This window comes from Papio anubis, chromosome 17 (assembly GCF_008728515.1).
Source record: "Papio anubis isolate 15944 chromosome 17, Panubis1.0, whole genome shotgun sequence".
Taxonomy (NCBI): domain Eukaryota; kingdom Metazoa; phylum Chordata; class Mammalia; order Primates; family Cercopithecidae; genus Papio; species Papio anubis.
The window spans coordinates 72430271-72445189 of NC_044992.1; the positions used below are offsets into that span (position 1 = coordinate 72430271).

The 14919-nt window shown below is 52.4% G+C and overlaps 1 protein-coding gene across 7 annotated transcripts in view; it reads left to right on the forward strand.

Annotated features, from left to right (window-relative positions):
- The window catches only part of RPTOR (regulatory associated protein of MTOR complex 1), a 408568-nt gene that overhangs the window by 276024 nt on the left and 117625 nt on the right, over nt 1-14919 (forward strand). For all 7 annotated transcript variants that reach the window (XM_009191419.4, XM_003913544.5, XM_009191423.4 and 4 more), the window contains one exon: nt 9359-9434. In XM_009191419.4, the coding sequence (XP_009189683.1) occupies nt 9359-9434 (76 nt within the window). The remainder of the gene's footprint in view (nt 1-9358; nt 9435-14919) is intronic.

Genomic DNA, 14919 nt, shown 5'->3' on the forward strand with positions numbered 1-14919 from the left:
GTCCTGGGATCCGAGTCATCTTGGTGACTCCCACCCTTCGATGCCCGGCCAAGACCCGCCTGGCTCGGGCCTGCCCTTGGTTGAGACCTCACTGACCTCAGGCCTGTGGCCCCTGACCCCTGCTTGGCTTTACGGCCTTTACAGTGCTGGCCCCGGTGGCCACCCACCTGCCTGCCCACCGCCTGCCCTGCCTTTGAATGCCCGGCCCCTTTGCCCCACAACCAACCGTGACCTGGCTCAGGAGCGTAACTGAAGCGGGTCGCTAAGGAAAAACCAAGGAACGGGACTGATGGGATGTTCTGGAAGACAAAGACAAATCAAGCCATTTGTCGGAACATTGGTTATAAGAGGGAAAATTTGGGAATGACTCTACTACCTAACAGAATAGGAATGTAAATTAAGATCTAGATACTTAAAAGAAAATGTAAGCAGTCTTACCATTTTATTCATGACTATGCAAAAGATATGTTAAATGAGAAACAGAACACCAAATTGCATCAGCAATATAGTTAATATCTATGTTAAAATACGTAGTACACATAGCAATAAAACACTGAATAGATTTACAAATAAACATTAATGATGTTTGTGCCAGGGTGGTACAATTGGGGTGATGGTTCTCCATTCTAAAAATTGATAAATATTACTTTGGCTAATTAAAAATCTGCCTGTAGATTTTCTAAGCCTTCGAAGCACTAAAAGCAATTTTTAAAAATAGAGTCTTTATGGCTAAGGCATTGTTGTTCATAAATTCAGAACTAGAGACACACAGAAGAAATAATTGAATACTTCTTTACATGAGGAAAAACATGACTGGTAGAGTTGCCTAAGAGGCAGGCGTGGGGGCTGTCAGCAGAAAGACCGGGCTGGCATCCAGGAGGGCACGGGTATGGGTAGGGCAGCGCTCGGGCCATGCTCAATCCAACCAGGGCTCTGTGGGGCGGTTTTGGCCCACAGTTGCCAGTCATAGAGTAGCCAAAAGTTCATATTTTCCTTTTTAATTATCTGATTATTCGATGTTGATATCTAATGTGGCATTAAAAAGCATTCCGCGAGCCCAACCGGACACATCCCACCAGACAGCAGCCTGCAGCCTGCCTGCTCCAAGCTGGGCCATGAACCCCTAGGGTCAGAGGCTTAGGTGAAGCCATCAGTGCCTCGGCTCCCAGCGTAGGGGGCGGCCCGTACACATGGCAGTGCCATGTGCATGGGGAGGGCGGCGTCCAGGGCGACTTGCGGCTGAGTCTCAGGACGCTTCCCCCACTCTTCTTCCTCAGCCCCTCCTGTGCGTGTCCAAGGGTCCTCTCCAGGTGGAGGTATTTTCTGCAAGGTCTGACATCGTGGCTTCTTCTCTTTCTATGCTGGGAAGTGCCAAATAAGTAATATTAAAGAGTTCTCTGTACAGAAATCAATGATGATGTAATTTCAGGAGAATCACTTGCATTTCACACATGTTCTCTGGAGAGGGTTTTCAGCAACGAGGCTGCCAGCATCAATCTGGAACTAAAAAGTAAACACTAGTCAGTTCCATCTAATGCTGAAAATTATATCATGAACCAACTTTGATAGGGAATTGAACGTAAAAATTGGGCTTTAGATTTGGAGAAGATCCTAGGCCTCATAGGAGAAGAAAGACTGGAAATGTGGTCTGGCTGGTCAGGAGCCAGGACAGCACATCCCACGCCGAAGGTGCGCACGGATCCTCCCCGCCAGCTTCTCTGTTCTGTAGCGTCTTCCTGGTCTCCTGGAGTCAGGGCAGCTCCACCGGCCTCAGTTTCTAGAGGATAAACCTGACTGAGGTGGACCTGCCACCTTGGCGACTGCCCAGTGCCAACCCCACCCTGCCCCAACCCCAGCTCTACCCAGTTCTCTCATTTCCTCTCCTCTCACTGCCACCAAAACATATGTCCAAAAATGGGGGTTTGTCAGCCTGTATCTGTTCATTATGTGTGCAAAAAATGTATCGGAATTAGTTGAACGGTAGTAGGCCACCCCCCAGGTCTGAGTGCTGACAGTTTGTAAAAGACCCTTTCAGGTGCTCTGCCGAAGCCGCTCATGCACAGCCTCCTCACAGCATCAGGCTGCTGCGTGCCACAGCGCCCCTGCACTGAGCCACCTTGCACGGGCCACTGCTGTCCAGTGGCTTCGTCATTACCTCCAAAAGGAGTCTGGTAGTTGAGGTGAGATCGCAGGTGCACTGCTACTCGGGAATGCCAGAGGCTTACCGTGACAGGGAGCATCATTTTCATCTTTTTTTTTTTTTTTTTGGAGGCAGGGTCTCGCTCTGTCACCCATGCTGGAATGCAGTGGTGTGATCTCAGCTCACTGCAGCCTCAAGCTCCCAGGCTCAAGCAGTCCTCCCACGTCAGACCCCCAAGTAGCTGGGGCTACAGGCACACGGCCAGCTAATTGTTTTGTATTTTTTGTAGGGATGGGTTTTCACCATGTTGCCCAAGCTGGCCTTGAACTCCTGAGCTCAGTGTGCCCACCTCAGCCTTCCAAAGTGCTGGGATTACAGTTTGCGCCACCGCGCCCAGCAGGGAACATCATTTTAAAGCAGCTCTTTGCTTCCCAGCGGAGATTCTATAACAGCCGTGTGTTGTTCCGATGTGTGTTTTCCCAAATCCGCTACACAATTAGGGTGCTTAGGAGGGAGGAGAGGCAAGCACAGAGGTTTCGCTTGCACTAGCTCCACGTCCTTCCCGGGTTTCAGAGAGTCATGTACTTGCACTTGCACTGCCCAGAGACCAGGCCCCTGCGCTGCCTCCTCTCCATTCCCCACGGAGGCTGACTCCTCAGTCCATGTGCCCCGAGAAAACCCCACTCCAATAAGGCATTTGGCTCTGTGGAGTCCGTCGTAGCAGAATTTCACCTCCACTCTGTCCTAGGCGTGTTCGCATCCGAAGTCTAATTCTAACTCTTAAACACTCTCACCACGATCCTTAACATGAGTGAGTTTACTAGTCTGGACACAGGAGGGAGGCTTCTGGAAGACTGGGGAACCCCAAGCCTTCTTAGGTGTGAGCAGTCCTTGCGGCTTGTGATGAATTTGATGCATGACTTTATCACTGTCCATCGGAATCCCGCCAGCGCTCTGGAGACAGCGATGTCAGATCTCTGATGACAGTGAACTTCCACAGAGGGCAGCAGTATCTCCCTGTGTGTCACTGTGTATCCCTGTGTGTCACTGTGTATCCCTGTGTGTCACTGTGTATCCCTGTGTGTCACTGTGTATCCCTGTGTGTCACTGTGTATCCCTGTGTATCCCTCTGTATCACTGTGTGTCACTGTGTATCCCTGTGTGTCACTGTGTATCCCTGTGTATCCCTCTGTATCACTGTGCACACAGTAAAATTTAACAAGAAGCCAGTCCATTCCACCATGTTACCACGTTGCAGATGTAGGGAGGGGATAACCACCCAGGCTTGGTAATCGTCTTTATTTTGGAGCCTCTGTGCTGAGCCGGAGATGAGGAAGATGTTGGTACCTGGCTGTAAAGGCTTGAGCCACGTAGATACGGCGGGCATGCAGCCAACACCCCTCTTGAGACACCAGCTTGGTCAGTGTAGAAAAACTCCACTGACTGGTTTGCCTTCCTCCCTGGAGGTAGTTAGGTGTGCTAATTGAAACACGGGTTCATTGGGAACCCAAGATCCAGGTGCTTTACAAATGGGCATGTGTGAGCATAGGCAGCACAGGCTGCAATGGCCCCAGGTGTCAGGGTGCAGGCGGCTCCTGTCTTGGAGGCTCCCATCCCCCGTGGATGCTCCTGCTGGCCACTGGGGCAACATTCTAGCAGGTGGGAAGGCCATGAGGAGTGGATGAGGCAGCTCAGGCCCGGAGGCAGACTTAGAGCTCACGCGCCCATCGCCCTCTTGTCCTGTGGCAATGTCTGGTCCAGCCTCATCCAGGGAGGAAGGGAATGTGGCCTCCACCCTGAGTGGCATGTCCCAGCTCAAATCCCGTTCCTTAACAAGGGCAGGGAGGGAGGCACAAAGGAGTGAGAAGCAGACAGACGCACAGATGGAGAACGTTCAGCTCAGAAACAGAATCGGGCTCACCTCTGTTACTAGATTTTGCCAACTGCAGCTGAGGACTGAGCCGCTGCGGAGGTGGGCTCCTCGCCATGGGAGCATCACAGGGGGCTCTGCACGGCTGTCTGCTACGAAAACAATGCCCAGAGCTCTTTCCTCCCCTCATCAATAGACCAAAGTGTATACATCCCCAGGGAGCACACAGGAAAGGTAGCAGAAAAGAGCATGTGGAATAAATAATTTACAGTCTAGCTATTATATTCCTTGGGTGGTGATGGAGAGGTTGAATTTTTAGCAAGAGGAAAAAGGGAACAAAGCCTAACAGAAATTGAGGTTAAAACACAAAGTAATCTGCATTTACACTTCGCTTCAGGCCGCGGCAGCAGTGATGACTACTCAGAGCCTGCTTCCTGTTTAATTTTTGATGCAAAGTCATCGGGGAGTCATTCTCCTTCACTTTCAATTTCAGGGGTCCTGAAATCTTGCGTTTCTCCGCGGTAATAACCTGTGCTTTCTGTTCCCGGGGCGGGCGCCGCTCTCTGACTGGTAAGTGCAGACGGAGGCTGTGCGGACTTGGATGGCTTTCCTCCAGCCCACCTCCTGGGCGCCCGCCATCTCAGGGCTGTTTCCTGAAAACCCAGCTCTTGCCTGGATGACATGTTTTCCAGGCGAGTGACTCATCAGAGCAGCCAACAGCTTAGAAAGTCCCTCTGCCCCCAGCTGCCGGCGGGGCGGAGCCCACGATGCAGATGAGCTGGTCACAGCTAATCACAGCCTCCCCTCAGATCTGCACTCCAGCCCTCCAGCCCTGCTTCTCCAGGCGGCGTGATCGCAGGCTGTGGGAAGTGCTAATCCAGACACCTTCCCGGTCCCCTCCCACCTTCTGCTGTTGTGTGCTGCCAAACCTCGCAGGGCTGGCCGCTCCCGAAGCCCACCACCATGGTCTCTCATGTGTACACAGGACCCACTTTCCCACTTGCCTTTAGTTGGGAATCCCAAATTAAGAGCTGCAAGTTTGTGTTGATTTTATCCTAGAAAATGCAGCCAGTTTTAATCAACAGATAAATGCTCATTAGAGAATACCATTGTTCTGCTGTTTAAAAGGTCGCCGTGCAGGCGGGGGCGGTGGCTCACGCCTATAATCCCAGCACTTCGGGAGGCCACTGCAGGCAGATCACCTGAGATCAGGAGTTGGAGACCAGCGTGACTAACATGGTGAAACCCCGTGTCTACTAAAAATGCAAAAGCCGGGCGTGTGGCGCATTCCTGTAGTCCCAGCTACTCAGGAGACCAAGGCAGGAGAATCGCTTGAACCCGGAGGCGGAGGTTGCAGTGAGCCGAGATCACACCACTGCACTCCAGCGTGGGTGACAGAGCAAGACTCCATCTCAAAAAAAAAAAAAATCGTTGTCGTGCAATTTTAGAATTTAATGGGAGCCCTATGGTCATCTAATCTGGCCCTTTAATTGGGTTAAATAAATAAATAAACCGCCCACAGCCCTGAGAGAGCCCCTGGCTTGCTCAGCAGGCAGTGCCAGGCTGAGCTCCTCCCAGTACCTCGTCTTCCCTGCCTTGCTCTGAGTGGGGCTGTCCTTTGGGCCCAGGCTGAGCCGTAGCTTGAGGTTCAGGGCCGCTTCACTGTATGCTAATAATCGGGTTCCAGCATTTGTCTTTCAGCAGTTTGTAGGTGTTCTTTTACATTCTTTCTTCTCATTAGTACTTCAACAAAGTTCTTTTCTTCGTCTCATGTAGACAGCTCTGCCTCGAGTCCATAGCCCTGGGTAGCCAGACGTCCCTGAGCAGCCTCCTAGCATCGTCCAGGCGCCGAGCTACCCTCCTGGGCTTTGTCTCATCCCTGCAGCCTCCTGAGCCTCTGCATCAGTGAAACCAGAACCGTCTGGGGCTGCTTTTCTGGTCTGTGAAATGTGGAGCTGGGTCAGTCCCCGCCTCCCACCCCCGGGCTGGATCCGGGTGGGCTGTCAGCCTTTTAGGAGCACGGCGTCCCACTGCAGCGACACGGGTCACGAGTCCGAGAGAGATTGTCACCCGTGGCTCTGACACAGCTTCGCTGGGCGGTATCCTGTCCGGTGTGCTGAGCCATGTCTCCAGTGCAGTTCAGGCCTTCAGCGCCAAGCAAAGGCCTTGGAGAGCGTGCAAATAGGCTTTCGGGAGGCACGGTTCCAAAGGTGCCCCGCCCAGCACTGACCGAGGCCACACTGGGCGCCACGCTGGTCTTGTCGGGCCACAGCCCAGACACCCTCTCTGCCCTCCTCTCGCCTCCACCTCCCCTAACTTGTATATACTTTCTTCTAACTCCTGAAGCAGAAACTTTTTATTTGATTAAATTCAAGGCATCTTTATAGAGTGTAATTGCAATAATTGGCTTTGCTTCTTTTACTGAGGGAGTAGGTCTCCCTCGGTGCTGCTGAATGCCATTTGCCCGCAGCTGGGGATTGACGGGGCGTGTGGGAGCTATTTATTGCACATACTTTGAGGCGCTTTTGATTATCTCCTGATTGCTTCTTAACTCTATTGGCAGGAGAAGGGCATGTTTGTGCAAAGAGGGCCAGTCTTGGGAAAATTGAAATATATTTCATATATTTGAAAGTGAAAAATTGTTCTTTAGTCCCTTTGTTCATCTTAAATTTTTACTTTTTTTCTGGATTTTAACATTTTTCATTCTCATTTTGGTCCTTTACTAAGACATTGAGAAAATATGCCCTTTGACACAGCAGCACGGAGTGTCATTAGCCTAAAAAATAACACAGAGTCCTCGAGTCTCTTAGAAAATTACCCAGGAGAAGAGAGCGCAGTGCTAGAAGCAGAATCCATGATACTGACCGTCACTGGGTTTCCACAAGGAACATATTTCTAGTAGAAAGGGAGAGGAGGGCTGAAGGGGTTGCTGTTCTTCCTCTATCCCTACCATGAAGGTTGAGCATCCCTAATTCAAAAATCCAAAATGATTCAAAATCCAGAACTCTGTGAGGGCCACCATGCTGCCACAGGTGGACAGTTCCCCTCCTGACCTCGCGGGCGCACTTTATTTCATGCACAAAATGGTGTAAAATTCGCCTCAGGCTGTGTGTGTAAGAGGTATATGAAACATAAATGCAGTTTGCTCTTAGACTTGGGTCCCGTCCCCATGAGATCTCATTATGTATATGCAAATATTCCAAAACCTGAAAATATCGGAAATCCAAAACACGTCCAGTCCCAGGCATTTTAGAAAAGAGATATTCAACCTGTATCCATGGAAATCAAGACTGTGCTCTGTGGCCGTGCCGAGAGTGAGGTGATTATTCACTTCCAGTTTAGAGTTCATGTTGGATGTTGTGGTGGGGGGACAGCAGCTGCCTCTCACCCCTGCTTTGTGTCAGCCGCTCTACAAGGACCCCGTGAGGGAGACATGATCATGAGTCCATTTCACAGATGGTGACACGGATCCTAGAGAGACAGAACCACACGCCCAAGGCCCCAGAGCCACACGCTGAATTTCACCAAGCGGCCTCCCACACGGGCTCCCTTGCCAGGCCCTCATCCTCTGGACAAGGCGGCGAGGCAGGCAGGTCAGCTGCTCCCTGGGCCGGAGCTAGTGGGCAGCAGAGCTGGGAGCAGAGCCCAGGCTCGTGGCTCGCGGTCAGACCTTCTTTTCTTCCCTGTATCCTTTTCGAAACTCACACGGGTCTGCTCATATACAGAGTGTGCTTTCCTGCTCGCCCCCACTCATTTAGCCAATGCTTATTGAAAGCCGGCTATGTGCCTGGCACTGGGAAAGAAGTTGGGTACGGCTGGATGCCAGGGCACCTGCGGGATGTCTGTAATTCAGCGTGTGGCTCTGTGGCCTTGGGCACCTGGCTCTGTCTCTCTGGGATGAAACGGTCTCACAATCATGTCTCCCCCACAGTGTCCTTGTAGAGCAGCTGATACAAAGCAGGGGTCAGTCAGAGGCAGCTGCTGTCCCTCCGCCACAGGGCCGGAGATGGCGGAGGTGCTGGGGTGTGCCAGGCCTGGGGTACCACAAGAAGGCCAGAGCCACAGAAGGGCTTAGGGGTGCCGTGTTAGAGCCTCCGAGAAAGCTCACAGGGCAGCTGGCCTGGACGGAGGTGCTGGCAGAGGAGCCCATTGGGAGGGGCTGTTAGGACAACACCGAGACTCTGGCAAGGCCACATTAGGAAGGTGGCGATGGTGATGGTGGCTGGGGGTGCCCCGTAAGGCTGTTGCCTACACCTGGGAATCCCAGGAATTGGCCTGGAGGTGTTAGGTCCAATTCAAACTGCTGGCTGGTCCTACGATAGAATCGGGGTGTGGAGCTCTGGAGAGAGGTGTGAGGCTGTTTTAAATAGTGTCTGGGGATGTCAGTGAGCAGGTGGCAGTGGGCGCCCTGAGCAAGGATGAGAGCAGGCAAGGAGAGGGCTGTGGAAGCTGTGGCGGCACGGCCCTGAAGGACGGGGTCGGGAGCCCAGGGAGGAGGCTGTCTCGTGTTCACTGTGACTGGAGGGAGGCCGGAGGAGAAAGCCTCGTAATGTCCAAGAGGGAGAATTCAAGAGGGACAGTGTCTTCCGTTACTATGACAAGGGGTCTCGACAGGGGAAGCACATCACCCGGGTGGTCTGTGGAGTCACTGTGGCTTGCAGGGAGCAGCTCCATGCATGGGAGGAGACCCCAGACTGCAGGGTGCCTGGTGAGAACCATGGGGAGGCAGCAGGGACTGACTGAGCAGGTGGCCGTCCACACCAGGGAGCAGGGGAGGGGAGGCAGGGAAGGAACGGGGATGGGCCCTACGGCACCGTCATAGCACAGAGCTCAGCCCTGACTGCCAGGACTGCTTTCCCTGACTGCACGCTGACCCCTCCTGATGGGGCATTTTGGCCTGGCCCCGGTGTCTCTCCCACATCCCTCCAGGACGCTGCCCCATCAGAGCCTGTGCAGGGACCGCAGCTGCTTGGAACACATGGGCTGCTGCTACTTGGGTTCAAGTCACAGTCAGAAGCCACAGCAGAAAATGGGAAGCGTTCGTGTCTTTTTCCCAGGCGTTTTTCTCATTTTATTTTAAAGAGAAAAAATGTGACAAACAAAATGGTGAGAATGCTGGCAGCACCAGCGTTCCCGCCTGCGCTCTCCCCTGGCCTCCCCTCGGACGTCTTCTACAGCCCGAGGCTGAGCAGCAGTGAGACTGTAAACATGCCGCCCAGCAGCTGCCATGGCCTCTGCCCAGACCCTTGCTGCCCACGCTCAGCTGGCTCCTCCTGTGCCCTGTGAAGTGGCCTCGTATGGAAGCCCGTCCACAATGCTCAGTGGGTGTTCCTTTGTTCTCTCCGCAGGCAAGCCTGGGACCTGGCTGTCGACATCTGTCTGTCCCAGCTGCCGACGATCATCGAGGAAGGCACTGCGTTTCGGGTGAGTCCCTCCAAGGGCGTCTTGTGCGTCCGCGGCGGCAGCCGCTTCTCTGGGCACCTGGACTTCAAAGCCCCCAGACTGGGGGTGGCGCCCAGGACTCTCGGGTGTCAGAGATTTTGTTTACCTGCCTGGAAAAGATGTAGTTGCCAGAGTTTAAAACATCGAGTCAACCAGGGTTTAAAGTTAGACTTTGAAAGAATGAACTTTTAAAACAATCCTGTCTAAATTTTGCTATTACAGATCCACTTTTCTTAATGCAGACTCGCTCCCTGTGAGTGGTGATCATGTTACACTTTCTGGCCTTTCCGCCACAGACGCATTGTGGATCTCCCCCAGTCCTCTGACTCAGCCCTGTGGGACAGTGCCCCACAGAGGGTTTGGTGCTGAGCCCTGGAGGGGCATTCTGCCCCCAGCCACACTGCACGGGCGCTGGAGAGCCGAGCTACCCTAGGGCGGAATCTTGGCTTAGTCACAGCACCTGCGAGTGAGGGTGGCCCCGGGCCTTCGCAGCAGCTCTCTTGGATCCCCTCGTGGTTTCTTAATGAGCTTTTGCCTTATATGAGGCGTCGAGTCTGAAAATAGATAAATAAGACAGAGGCCTTGCCCTCCAGAAACCTGTGAGGGAAGAGGAGCCTCTCACATGCATGCAGAATGCAAGGGAGGAATCAGTACGTGCGGTAGACATGGGGAGGCCGGGGATCGGGGGGCGGCAGCCTGGGCAGAGGCCAGAGGGGACCAGCATCCCCACCTCCCACTGGGGCCGTACCTGAGACACCACCGCATCAGGCCTCAGAGCCACGGAGCCTAGCTGTGCCACCGAGGGCAAGTTTGGTCGCCTCCTGTGTCACGGTCTCCTCATTTAAGGGAGGGATTACAGTGGTATCCAACCCCAGGGGCGCTGGGAGGACAGAGTGAGTTGATGTAGGAAAAGTGCTTTGGACAGAGCCCAGCACAGGGCCCTTGGGAATTCATGTGCAGGCCACTGCCCCAGAGCCAGCTGTCACTGATGTGAGAGCATCACCCTCCAGCCCAGGGCGGAGGCACCGATGGTCAGGAAGGGTTCCGTCCACTGCCTAGACTTAACTTTTAGTGCACATCACAGCCATCGGGGAAGCTTCTAACACGCAGTCAGGAGCCTGGGTGTGCATGCGTGCATGTGCACACGTGTGTGGGTGTGCATGAAGTGTGTGTGGTGTGCCTGTGTGGAGTGTTTTAACTCCTCAGATGATTTTGACATGTCCCCACAGATGGGATTACTGGGAAAATGGCCTTTTCAGAGGGCTTTCTTCTCTTTTATAATCTTCTGTTACCCTCCCCTTATTGCTTGATTTTTTGGTAACATTTGATTGTGCAAATTTTCAAACCTACAGCAAAGCTGGAAGAAATTTACAGTGAGCACCCCATGCCCACCACTTACTTCTGCCCCGTCTTTGTATTCATGCATTTTCAAGGGCATTGCAAACCGCCCCACATTTTAAACCATGAGGCCGAAGCCAGCTCCCCCCATGTGCTTGGCATCAACATTGGGCTTCTAGACAAAGGCCTTCCCGCCCTCCCTGCTGGACCACAAACCTTGGGGGCAATGACAGGGTCTCCTGCAGAGTGGCAAACCTTCACAGATGCCGCCTGCCACCCTCCACCTGCCAGAGTGGCCCCGGAGTGCCTGCGCTCTTCCGAAGAGCTATGGGCCTGTTGCCGCAAACAGATATTTGGAAACCTTCGGGAAACTGGCCTTTCTGTACTCCGAGCTGACTTCACTCAGTACTTCTAAGAGATCAGGACAATCTGCTTTTCTATAAAATAATGCAGTTTCTATTTGCGTGTGTGCTCTTTCTAAACGGATACTTAGGTTTCTGTGCCAGGTATCTTTGCCAAGTATCTTTTCAAGGATTTTACTCTATCTATGCTAAACTACTAGAATCAATATTCTGCATTTGGGAATCATTTCACCATGTTGGGGTGTCAGGACAAGCCGGGGATAACTGACGTAGACCACACACTAGGTTCTTTTTGTTTTTATCTTATTGGAGGTATAACTTACACATAGAAAAGTGTATACATCATACATGTACAGCTTGGTGAAGTTTTAAGCTGAGCATACTCGTGGAATCACACCCAAATCAAGCAGCGCCCATGAGCCCCCTCGGCGCCCCTCTTAGCTCCTCCCTTCCCCAGCAGTGGCCACTTTCCTGCCCAGTTTTGTGCTTGGATGCATGAAGTCACACAGAGTGTAGTCTCTGTGCCTGCCCGCTGTCACTCAGCATTGTTTGAGTAAGCTCACACTCACTGCACCGCAGCTCACTCTCACCGCACTGCAGCTCACACTCACCGCACCGCAGCTCACACACCACAGCTCATACCGCACTGCAGCTCACTCTCACCGCAGCTCACACCACACCACAGCTCATACCGCACTGCAGCTCACTCTCACCGCACTGCAGCTCACACTGCACCACACCTCATACTGCACTGCAGCTCACTCTCACCACAGCTCACACCACACCACAGCTCACACCACACTGCAGCTCACTCTCACCGCACCGCAGCTCACACCACACCACAGCTCACACCGCACTGCAGCTCACACCACGCCACAGCTCACACCGCACTGCAGCTCACTCTCACCGCACCACAGCTCACACTCATCGCACCACAACTCATTCTCACCACACCGCTGCATCTCACACTCACAGCACTACAGCTCACATGGAACCACAGCTCACTCTCACTATTCTACAGCTCACTCATGGCACCACAGCTCACTCACTACACTGCAGCTCACACAGCGCCACAGCTCACACTCACCACACCACAGCTCGCACCACACTGCAACTCACACCGCACTGCAGCTCACTTTCACTGCACCGCAGCTCACGCTCACCGCACCGCAGCTCACACCGCACCACAGCTCACTCTCACCGTGATGCAGCTCACTCTCACCGCAGCTCACATTCACTGCACCGCAGCTCACACCGCACTGCAGCTCACTCTCACTGCACTGCATCTCACACAGTGCCACAGCTCACTCTCACTATTCTACAGCTCACTCTCATGGCACCACAGCTCACTCTCTCTGCACTGCAGCTCACACAGCACCGCAGCTCACACTCACTGCACCGCAGCTCACATGGCAACGCAGCTCACACTCACAACACTGCAGCTCACTCTCACTGCACTGCAGCTCACACAGCACCACAGCTCACACTCACTGCACCGCAGCTCACATGGCAACGCAGCTCACACTCACAACATTCGTAGCTCACTTCACTGCACTGTGAAGTATACAGCACTGCAGCTCACACAGCACTGCAGCTCACATTCACTGCATCACAGCTCACACACTGCACCACAGCTCACTCTCATGGCATCACAGCTCACACTGCACTGCAGCTCGCACGGCACCGCAGCTCACCCTCACTGCACCGCAGCTTACACGGCACCACAGCTCACTCACTGCACCACAGCTCACACAGCACTGCAGCTCACTCTCACTGCATCACAGCTCACTCTCACTGCACTGCAACTCACACTGCACCACAGCTCACACTCATGGCACCACAGCTCACACTGCACTGCAGCTCACATGGCACTGCAGCTCGCACTCACTGCACCGCAGCTCACTCTCACTGCACCACAGTTCACACAGCATCACAGCTCACACGACACTACAGCTCACACTCGACACTGAAGCTCACTCTCACTGCACCACAGCTCACACGGCACTGCAGCTCACACACCGCAGCTCACTCTCACCGCACTACAACTCACGCTCACCACGCCACAGCTCACACTCACTGTGAGGTGGACGCCATTCATGTGTCCCTTCTAGGGCCACTGGGCGTTTTCAGTTTTCAGTCCTCACTAACAGTGCTGGCTAGAGCCAGACTGTGTCACATCAGAGCCTGAGACAAAAGGAAATTCTGTGATATTGGTCCTCCCTTTGAAATGTTGATATCTTGTTCAGTATGGATTTTTGCATTAATTTGTATCTTTGTAAATATTGCACTGAAATATCATTTGTCTTGATTACTGATTTTTTTTTTTGGTACCCCCCCTGCTAGCGCCAATTTTGTGCCTGAGGCTAAGGCCTCCCCTTCCTGGCTGTCCTCCTGTTCAGGGGTTGCTCCCTCCTGCACGTTTCTCAGAGTGACCCTTCGGGGTCCCAGGGTTTGCCCATATTCAGCTTCAACAGATGCTGCCAGAGCGCTCTGCAAAGTGGCTGAGTCAGTTTACACTCCTGCCTGCAGCATTCGAGAGTTTTAGCTGCTATTTATTTGTTTGGCTATTATGGTTCAGTATGAAAAGGTATTTCCTTCAGAGCTAATCGTGTATTTCCCTGATGGTTAATAGAGCATTGTTTCATATTTTTATTGGCCATTCGAATATCTTCTTTTGTAAATTGTTTGACTTTTGACCATTTTTCCTGTGTGTTATCTATTACTGATCCGTAGTGGTTCTGTGTCTACTCCAAATACAAATCGTTTGTCACCTGTCACAAATAACTTTTTTCTCTGTGGAGTTTCACTTTTTAAAGTTTTTTCTTGATGAACAGAATGTCCTTATTTTAACAAAATCTAATTAGTCAAATTTTTGTCCTTTATGGTTTGGGCTTTTGGTATCCGGTTTATGAAACCTTTATTCCTCTGCGATGAGCATTCTGAGCAGACGCTACACTCTTTGAGCTAGCAGCCTGTGTGTTTCCCTTCGCATCTGGACCTGCATCTGCTCACAGTTCACGTCCCCCGTCAATGCTTGGCTTACTGGTGGGGTTTGCACTGAGGGCCGTGTCCACGTGGCTGCCTCTGTTCCCTCATTTGCACCGAGGACTGTGTCCGCGTGGCTGCCTCTGTTCCCTCCTTTGCACCGAGAACTGTGTCCGCGTGGCTGCCTCTGTTCCCTCCTTTGCACCGAGGACTGTGTCCGCGTGGCTGCCTCTGTTCCCTCCTTTGCACTGAGGACCGTGTCCGCGTGGCTGCCTCTGTACTCTTGTTTGCACCGAGGACCATGTCCACATGGCTGCCTCTGTTCCCTCGTTTGTCCTTTGCTCTTTTGTTCCTTGCACCAGGACCACGCAGTTGTAATGACAGGCTCTACACGACAGTTTCTAAGCTGGTAGACTAAGTCCCACAACTTCGTTTTTTTCCCGAGGTTGCCTCAGTTACTTTTGGTCCTTTGCATTTCCATGTGAATTTTACAATCAGTATGTTAATTTCTGCAAAGAACCTGCTGGATTTTCACTGAGATTACAATTAATCTACAGATTGATTTGGGAGAAGTCACCACCTCTATAATATGGAGCCTTCTCCTCCTTCAACGTAGTTGTAAATGGTATCGTTTAAAATTTCACTTTCTGATTTTTCTCTATTAACAGTGACGTAGAACCCTATCAAGATTGAGATTTTTCAGAGGCTGAGGCAGGATAATTGCTTGAACCCAGGGGTAGAGGTTGCAGTGAGCCAAGATCGTGCCACTGCACACCAGCCTG